Source organism: Metopolophium dirhodum, chromosome 7 (genome assembly GCF_019925205.1).
Source record: "Metopolophium dirhodum isolate CAU chromosome 7, ASM1992520v1, whole genome shotgun sequence".
NCBI classification, from domain to species: domain Eukaryota; kingdom Metazoa; phylum Arthropoda; class Insecta; order Hemiptera; family Aphididae; genus Metopolophium; species Metopolophium dirhodum.
In genome coordinates this window covers 33151148-33161941 of record NC_083566.1, presented here as the reverse complement: position 1 = coordinate 33161941, position 10794 = coordinate 33151148, and the positions used below count along the sequence as shown (strand labels likewise).

The 10794-nt window shown below is 31.1% G+C and overlaps 1 protein-coding gene across 1 annotated transcript; it reads right to left on the bottom strand.

Moving 5' to 3' along the window:
* Window positions 1-132: 132 nt before the first annotated feature.
* LOC132948368 (uncharacterized) lies at window positions 133-1705 on the bottom strand. The gene has a single exon (XM_061018799.1). It carries the CDS (start codon window positions 805-807, stop codon window positions 136-138), a length of 672 nt encoding a protein of 223 aa, XP_060874782.1. The 5' UTR covers window positions 808-1705; the 3' UTR covers window positions 133-135.
* Window positions 1706-10794: the final 9089 nt, after the last annotated feature.

Here is a 10794-nt window from a genome sequence, read left to right as displayed (position 1 = left end):
AACAAGTTCAACCGGACACAACGATGCGGAGCAAACTCGGCATAAACACCCACATCCACTATACATACATATTGCAGTCTATGCCGATATAGCGCCGCAACAAAGTATTCGCCGGACGAATCTCTTCGTCCGGCTCTACAGAGAGCGGCGTTTGAGAATTACCGCGGTTACCGTCGGGTTCGTGGCTGCATCACTGCAGCCACCGCGGGTTACCACCATATCCTGGATACCATTTGCCTGGTGGACCGATGGTTTCGCCGAACAATTTATAGACTCGTCACCGTGAAACTGCAGCGCTGCCGTGTTGTACGTCGGACTAGACTGCAGCACGTCGGCTTCGATCGGCCGAACATGACGTGGCAAAGATGACGAGATGTTGGACGGCGCCTCGATCTCGTCAACTTCTGCAGTGGCAGGTGCCGCCGTTACTGACAACTCGGTGGACGATAAATCTGTCGAAACTTGCAACTCCACCATGGATGCGATGGAAGGTAACTCGATATAATCGGGTACATCGTCTGATTCGTCTGCGAAGTTAGTTCGTTGCACAGCCATATTAGGCATCGATTTATACCGTCGCATAATTGGCCACCTTGTCTCGGGTTCATCTGCACCTGCGGAGTTCTTGTGCAGAGCCACATTAGGCGTCGATTTATATCGCCCGTGCGCCTGTGAACTCTTGATATCTCGAGATTCCAACGTTTTCGCTCGATTTGGCTGGAGCACGTCGAAAACCTCGAAATAATTGTCGGTCACGGACTGGATCATGGATTTGGGCGAAGTTTCCGGTGCTACAATATTTGACATATTGATCTGATACGGTCAAGTTAATATATTAAACGAAAACTACGTTTAGACTTTTATAATGTATTATAAATGATCCGTAAAGTTCGTTGTAACAAATAAGTACTTATACCTGATTAGGTACTGAATATACTGTGACGCACAGAAACAAATTATTTTTGTTTCAAACACTATCTACTTGAGATCGACTTTTCCACATTTTTTATTTTATCCCTCTAAATCCTGAAAAAAATCCTACTTAAAAGGAAATGGAATATTTAAATTTTTGTAGAAGTTAAAATAAAAAATAAAAAATCTGGGAACGTTGATCTCAAGTAGACTTGACGAAAAATTCAAATCTATTTTTAGAATTCTTATCGATTCACTAGATCAATCGGTACGTTGGAATAAAATCACGTCTTAAGTCCTATGTTTTACGTGTGTTAGACAAAGACAGAAAATCACTGCTTCCAATCCCCTAGAAGAGTAACTTATCCCACTGTGAAAATGTTTGAAATGTAAATAATAGCTATAATGCTACAACCATGGTACAGTAGCTACATCACAGCATAATAGAATTTAATAAATAATAATATATAAATATGTACCTACCTTTAATACAGTGATAAACAATACCGCCTTCACTATAATTATAGTGGCATACCCAGAGGTAGGGTTCTAGCCGTTCTAGGGTTCTAAGTTTCTAACCATTCCAGAAATGTCTTGCTTTTACAAAAATATCTTATTTACCATAATCAAATACCAACACACGGCCACACTCACACGGAGTAGATTAATTATTGATGGTAATTTTTAACAGATAGCCAGATAGGTATAAAATCAATTTTTAAATGGTAATATAAAATCGGTTATCATATTTTCATTTATTTATTTGGCTGATATAAGAACATTGCTAAACGTCTGCTATAATCGTTTTATCAATAGTATTACCACTAAAGAAGCTCCATAGATGGCCAAATACCCTAAACGTAGGCTAAATTTGTGACTTAACTCAATAATTATTTATATAAAAACTGTTTAGAGAAAATATTATCCATGAGGTATATCTATATTACCAAACTAAAATTCTGCGTACGTTACTGTTCACTTAGTGAACTTCACTATATGATTTATAAGTTATAACACTAACGTCTAACACATAAATATCACTATAGCACGTTTGAACCACGGGTATATATAGTACCACTATATTATCGCAAGATTATTTTTAAAGTACCTATATTATTCTAAAAACCTTGGGTCTTGGGCCTTGGACCTTGGTACAATCGTATAGGTCAATTGTTAAGTTTTGACTAGCCGTGGTCATAATAATTATTGTCGTGATATTTATTATTTATATCAGCGTTTTTTATCAGTGGAAACTTTTTTAAAGTCCACTATTATCGTGGAACCCCTACTTTGTTTCAATAGTTTTAATGAAACATTCTGATATTTTGTTTAAAGATTATTTGTAACAAAAATAACAACTATATATTTTAAATAATAATAATAATATTCATTTAATTCAAAAAAATACTTCAAAAATTTACCAAATATTCTTAAAATAACAGCAGACAACAAGGACTTTTAAATTTTTATTTTATGCATTTATTACTTATTATTATTATATTATTACCTACTGAATTCTCATGTCAGGTTCGGCATCAAGTCTCTTGTTGTATTTCATTTTTGTCGATACATAAGTTACTATAAGTTGAGATACCCGTTTCACAGTTTCATTTTCAGTTTTCATCGTAATCACTAATCAATCGTTATTGTTATCAACCACAAACTTCATCTTGCTAGAGTTCAAGAGTCAATTATATCGATAAAATAGTATAACCGACTTATAGGTATTATAATATTATATAATAAGTGTGATTAGATATATAATTAAAAATAATCAAAATGTAAATATATCTTTGATTATGATTTGACATGATTATGGGGAGGCTGTCATAATTTTCAGAAAATGTCGATGATTTCTTTTGTATTTTTGTTTTTAACAGTTAAGAAATACTAAGTTTAGAAATATTGCTTAGGAGGGGGCGCAACCGCCCCTGAGGCCCCCCTAAAGCCGCCCCTGAGAACGATGGTGCAAAATAAAATATGGGGGGATCGTGCTTATTTTCAGTTATGGAGTTTTGTCTACAACTATTATTAGATATTTTTAAACGCCATCGTTTTTAATTTTTAAGTCGTTGAAATTGTTGATTTTCAACATAAAAAGCAGATAAATGGGTGTTGCTCTGCTGTACAGTAGGTTACAAGTGGGTCTCTGAACTTGAATTCAATGATATAATATCATTGTATGTATACCAAAAACGATTCTGAGCGAAAACGTCAGTCAGCCTATGATATATTACTAAGTATATTTGATGGTATATTGTGAGTAAAGTAATTTTTAAAATAAATGATTAATTAATTAAATGGTTTTTAAAATATTGATAAAATTCATCAAAATCGTAACAATTTCCATATTATTTTGTAGTTAAAAAATGTATAAAATGTTTAATTTTCATAGCTACCTATAAGGATTTAAAATTTAAAACAAGATTTATTATAACTCATAAGTAGTTTATATTGTAACCAAAAAACCTAAAAATATATAAAATTATACTGTTTTTTTAATAGACATTTTAAGTTAAATTTTGACTTTATAAAATTAATTTAAATTATACATGTTACTATTAGCTAGGAATGACATTTTCAAAATATTTAAATTCTTTTTTTAGCAATCACCTATTAATACACTATTGTAAGTTATATAACGGTAAGGTACTTATTAACATGATAGAACTATAGAAGTATACACCATTCAAGTATTATAATTAAAGACCGGATTTATATTCTCTTAAAATACCTAAAATATGATGCTAATATTCTCTATTAAAAATAATCAATAAACATCATTATTTGCTTTAAATAAAAAATAAATACACATTTTTTCTCACAATTTACTATTCCAAAATATGCTAAATGGGTTAAATATTCTCTAACCCATAAAATATTCTCAAATATGCAAAAAAACCTTTTTTCCACGCATTCAGAATTGAACGAATCGTCCACATTTTTTACTCTCGTAAGACTGCATGGACCCAGTAACGATATGATGTAAAATCATATAAATCCGGTCTTTAATTATAATAGTTAAAAATATCTTCATCTTTAAAACGTGAGGCGATTTCTTATGACAGTTATATCTGAAGTTCTACTGGGCCGATTTTCGTGGTTTATTTTTCTAACGCGAGTACACGATGTGCAGATGAGCCATCAAAAGAGAAAAGTCCAAAAAATTAATTATTCAAATAGTTATTAGAAGTATTAAGTTTGCCGTATTGTTACATAGCGGCATTTGTTGACGACGCCGGCTGCCGCCGGTATAACCCCCCCACCCCTACTCCTACGTAAACTGCAGTACTGAAGCATTTTCGTCGTCGGCGGCGATGTACATTTATATTTTATTCTGTGGCAGTGTGGCGTTGTGCACGTCGTCGTCGTTGAATATAAACCCAACTATTTTCGATTTCGTCATTTTGCGTACAGCAGAGAACGCTTAACTCATTAAAATTTTTATTATATATTATAAAGTTTGTGTGTAGATTAGACCTCTGGGAAGAAGATAGGCTAATTTAAAAAGGGTTAAATTTTTTTATTTGTATTAATTGGATTTTAGTACGGTTAGTTTAGGATTTTGTATTAATTGATTATATTAATTCACCATGGGTGGAATACGACAAACTTGGTATAACTTTGATACTTTGATAGAGTTTAATCATACACTTGCATACAAATAGCACGGGGTCCGCGATCTACCGTAGGTAGATTGCCTACCTGATAATATACGGCTGCGAATCAGAATTTTTATTCCGGTAAACAGAAAAGTTAAGATAAATCTAGAACATCATATACCGAATATTAAATAACGCATTGAACAAAGTTTGAGTCATATACAGTTTGTACATTTAACGGGTAACGAAGTGCACGGGATCAGCTAGTATTAATTAATATTATGATAAATTGATAAATGCAATGTCTTCGACAATTTATATCAATCTTCCGTAATACTAATTAGTAATTGTAAAATAAGTTACTACTTACTGAGTTGGTACTTACTTAAATACTTTATAATAGCCAGTAGCATACGCATGGTTATTGTCGGGATTATAATAAGGCACCTTGGTCGAGCTGATAGACACCCGACCATATTGTTATCAAACGCTCATGCGTGTATTATATAATCATAATTTGTTCTTAATGGGCTAGACTAAGCCGACTAAGGTCTAAGGTGGTGCTTAGTTCTCCTCAATTGTCGGATCATTTTGACAGAAAACCGAATTAATCTGATAAATTTTATGTTTAGAGCGAGATTGCACATCTTGGTTTGTTAGTCAATGAACTTTGCGCTCATTCAATAGGGAAATTATACATGAATCATAAATTATACATTCGCCAGATGAACACGATACGAGTAAAAAATTAATCGAAAAATTTTGTACTGCAAAACAGAAAGCGAATACCACGATATCTATTATACCATTTTTAAAAAAAAATTCCACACCATGTGAAAAATTGGAACTTTTCTACTTTACGGGACAGTTCTTTTTTGGGCTTTTTTTTACGGGGGACGTCAGTAGGCAGTGATGCGTGCGTTGCCATCACTCGCTCGCTGCGCTAAGCTCGGACAAAAAGTCGAAAATATTCCTCGACTATTACCTAATCTAACCAACCACCTCAGGGTAACCGCCGTATATTCACTCTTATAATTTTACCTACTCTTTATATACTAACTTTGAAACTATGCCCGAGCGCCAAATTCTGACTTCATCATCGTTTTCAGTGTACTCAACTACATAAGCTTCCAAAAAAAAAATTGCAAAAAAAAAAGTGTCCCGTAAAGTAGAAATATATTGAACAATTATTATTTTATAAAAAATTGGCATGATATTCGGGAAGAATCGGTTACTGGTTTGACATTAAATCGTGGTTGAAAAACTTCTTGAATTCTTCTAATAATAGGCTGGAAAGTTTCAATTACTACCCAAATAGTATGAAAAAAGTTTCTTAAGGGGATTGCAAATGGGCAGTTTTTAAGGAGTTAAAAATAGGCGATTTCCAAATTGTATGCATGGTTTTGCATGCGGGTCTTGTAAATGTGTGCGTAGTAAGTAATTATTAGTGTGTGTGCATGTGTGCAAAAGAAATAGCAAAGCACTCCCGCACGCGTATGAACAAGTCACATCCTCGACGTTGCGCACATAAACGGTAAACAATAAAATAAAGTCCATTTACATGTAGGTACTTTTTGTCAATCCTACCGATAGACCTGATAACGCGATAAGACTTCTGAAAACTGATTTCGTTAATATGTCTACTTGAGATCGATCACGTCACATTTTAAGATATTTAATTTAATTTTCAAATAATCAACATTTCAAACTTCGTACTTGTTAAATATTCAAACAATATTTATAGGAGTTTAGGAACACAATTTTAACAAAGTGGCCTGATCGATCTGATGTAGACAATATTAACAAATTCATACAGTTTCAGGAGTCTTATCAGTTATTGCGTTATAAGGTCCATCGGAATGATTGGTACAAGGCGGAACCTTGGTCGTTGGATTGGTACATTTTGGCTGAAATCATAGAGTATAGACCTAATACTAAATATAGACGGAGCATGGGCTATAGAATTTCAAGTTGGGCGATCGGTTATTGAGATTTAACAATTATTGTATGATAATGGATTGATGAATAATACGCAAAAATTAGATTGATTCTGAATGAATAATATAGGTATATTCATTTATTAAATATATGAATATTATTATGATAATTATGCTTTCTTAAAAAATATGCATTTTTAATTTTGTATTCTAGTAGTAATAATAGTAAATTGTATAAATATGTTTTAAACTTATTTTATGTTGTCAGAAATGTAAACACTGCTATGATGATGGCTGTGACCGCTTCACCCAACCCCGCCAACCAGTAATGCTCCGTTCAAGGTGGATTTATAAATTTAAAAATCCACTTCGACTCCGTTTATAGACTATAAGTATCATACATAATATCATAATAATATATAATATTATCTACGATGAGTATAAGGTCTATAGTTGAAAATTTAAATAACTGTCCGTTTAACCGTTTTCAATCCCCTTATTCCTTAATAACAACACTCGATTATAATATTATATTCTGTAAATTTATATTAATAATTACTTATTACTTATAAGACAACATGCAGATTGCACAATGACTATCAAGAGGGCTGAAAAATAGCATAATTATTATTTTTTTTTATTTTGATAATTTAATTTATTAATAGTTATTTTATTACAATGTTGCAATATGTCATTCCAAAATAGACACAAAAAGTCTGTTTCTTTTTTCAACAACACCTTTGCATTATATTTGGTATACCCGTTTTCATTTATTATTTATTTATTATATATTTATTTATTCCAAAAAGTACAGTTAAAATTGTTTTATAATTTTTACTTTTTAGTTTTTAGTAAATGCACGAAAAGCCTCAGAATGGCATGCCCATTTCATGTCACTTAAGTCTTAAATATTTTAAAACTAACAACCTCTCTTTATCCTTTTTTTCTAATGAATTGATTAAGATTAGACATCTGTGACTAGTTGGCGTATTGTATTATTATCAAAAAATACAAATTATCTTTATATACAAAAGACAAATAATGGCTGTAATCCCAGTGGCATAATTGCGGGGGGCAAGGGGGGCACATGCCCCCAGAAATGTTTGTGGGGGCAAAAGTATCATTTTGCCCTTCCAAATAATCCACATTTAAAAAATATTATTAACAAGACTGTTAACATAATATTATAATTTATAATATTAAAATATTTTTTTCCTCAAATTACTTTTTTAAAAGTTTATATTTATTTTAGGTTTTTCTTGTTGAATAATATTATGTTGACGTAGGTATTTTCAGTGTTGCTGTTATTGCAATAATCGCATTATTTGTGACTATTATTATCCGTGATTTGTGAACACATTATCTTGAAATCGCGATTATGACTACAGGAACGGCCAAACGGGAGGTTAATTTTTTTGCCCCCTCTAGATTTTTATCCAGTTACGCCACTGTATATACCTATAGTCCAGTGGCATGATGATGAGCATATTTCAAACCCTAAACAAAGTATTTGAAAACCGACCCACCACACCCATTACCCCTACTACATAATATATAATTTAAAGCTGTATGCTAAATAGCATAGCTAATTTAGAATTTTTGTTATAGAACTTCATCAATAATTTAGCATAATATACAAAATTCTATAACAATTAATTATATATTCGTGCACGCAAATTTAAATTTTTTTAAAAAAATAAAATAAATTTCTAGGGCCAAGCAATTGCATTGGGTAAACGTCGTTCACCAGCCCACTGAATTGTAGATAATATGTGGTTACAAGTGAAGCAAGCGGTTTTTATTTTACCCAATTCGGGCCGGTCAAAACCTTTGCCCCCTTCTATTGAAAACTGAAATGATGTCATTGAGTCAGTGACTGTATACCTATAATTAAACCATATTTTCACATTTTTGAGATCTTTTTGTACCTGCTTAAGAAGTGTCCTATGGTGTCATGGCGTTACTAACATGTCTATTTTAAAATAAAAACCCTTCTGTATCTTCCAGACTCATTATCCTTTACGTGATTTTAATGAATTTTGTCAACATTTTAACTTCAGACGCTTATAAAAATCTATAAGGGATTTACGCCCACCTTTTTTTTTTAAATTTACACTAACAACTACTTACGAAGAACATTGTATTACATTTTCAAGTTTTTTGCATAACATTTTTAATCGATCAGAATTTAAAAAAAACTAATGCCTGCCTGTTAATATATTGCTCGCATAATCATAAGCGAACAGTGTTGGGAAAAGATAACCAAAAAACCATCTGGATAAGATAACAGATAACTCATTCAAAATTTATCTAGATAAGATAAAATATAACATCACGGACTAAGATATATCTTAGTCCGTGTATAACATAATTTTTTTTTATCTAGATAAAGATAAAAATACACATACATTTATCTAGATAAAAAAATAGATAATTTTTAGATTCTGAGCGAAGCGATGAATGTATTGATTTTACAATGATGTGTTTTTTTTTTTAATTTTTATTTTTGTGTCTGTCATCACTTATTAGGACAGTAAAAGTGCTTGGATTTTCTTCAACAGTAACTTTTCTGATAGGAAAGTGAATCTAGTTGGTACTTTGGGGGGTCAAAAGTAAAAACTGAATGTTTATGTTAGCATTTTCTATACACCATACAATTTTGAAAATATTTTGACTCTTTTTGAGCCTTTTACGGACATTGTCAGTTTTCAATTTTTTTAGTTTTTTTTCTATAAGTATCAATAAAATTTTATTTGTTGGGTAAAAAAGCGTGAAAATTTAATATAAGGCTCCTGATATATCGTTCTAATAGCCGTTGAAAAATATTAAAAATACATAGGCGCAATTTTTTTTATAAGCATTTAAAGTTCAAATTTTGACAACATTTATCAAATTTATAATTTATTAATTATTTTGTAGTTAAAAATGTATAAAATGTTTAACTTTTATGGCTAAGGATTTAAAATTTAAAACAAGGCTCCGCGTAAATAGGTTATATATAAATTACTTTATTCACAATAATATCATCAAATATACTTGGTAATATCATAGGCTGACTGACCGTTTTCGCTCAGAATCGTTTTTTTTATACAATGATATTATATCACATTATATCATATTTAACACCATCCATTACAGTGACCCACTTGTAACCTACTGTACAGCAGAGCGACATCCACTTATCCACCTTTTTTTAAAATTGTATTATAAATAATGTAATTTATTGGTAATTACTAATTAGATAATATTTATTGATTAATAAATCCTTAATGTAATTTCTCAACTAAAATAATATATAATTTAAATTTTCAATACAACTTGAATAAAAATAAAATAACAAAATAAAATTGACAATATTTCAGTAAACATTAATAATAACTATAATAATATTGGAATTTGGAATCACTACTCGGTTCTCGTAAATTATTGGCTATTTTAGTATTTAAAAATATTCTTATTGTTATATTACTTATCCAGATAAATTACCACAGATAACCATTACATTTATCTAGATTAGATAATTAAAGAAATAATTTTGTCTAGATGATTCCCAACACTGCAAGCGAATCTTACAGACTTATAATTTATTAGTCCCACTATAAATTAAAATAGGACATAATTTACACTTAAAAAGATATTGCTTCCACAGCTATCATGTTTCAACCAAAAAGAGTTGAACAATAAAAAAAAACTAGCAATAGCAATATGCATTTCCGTGTCAGCTAGTATTAATACTTAATAGATACTATACATATATTACCATGAAGGCATGAACTATGAATACTAGAATATTCTATTTTTTACTCTTTATGAATATTTTTTTTTAGTTTTTACGAGCCATGTAGGCTCCTTGCTTATAAAACCAATTTATTCCATATCTCTCGACTCTCGTGAGTAAGGTAGGTAAAGGTTTCCATTGAAATCCGGTCTTAGCTTCTCCAGGTCTTTTCTAACAACATTTGGCCATCTTTGTCTTGGGCGTCTCTTTCTTGGTCTACTCCGATCTATTAACTATTTAATTTACAATTACCATCTTATTAAGAGAATCATCAGCTCTCTATTCATGACCAGTCCAATCGAGTCTTGATTTCTTGAACTTCAATAAAGGGATGTCAAAAAAATACCGATGTTTTTGAAACATCGATATTTTAAGCAAAAAAAAATCGATGTTTTAGCTTCGATATCTTGCACCGATGTTAAAGCATTACCGATATTCTGATTTTGAATGTTAACTTTTCGTCGATATTCTTAAAAAAATATACTAGGTATAAACAAATATTAAAATTAAAATTTTAATTTATAAATAATAATCATCAACCTATGCGGATTGTTAACACGAATAC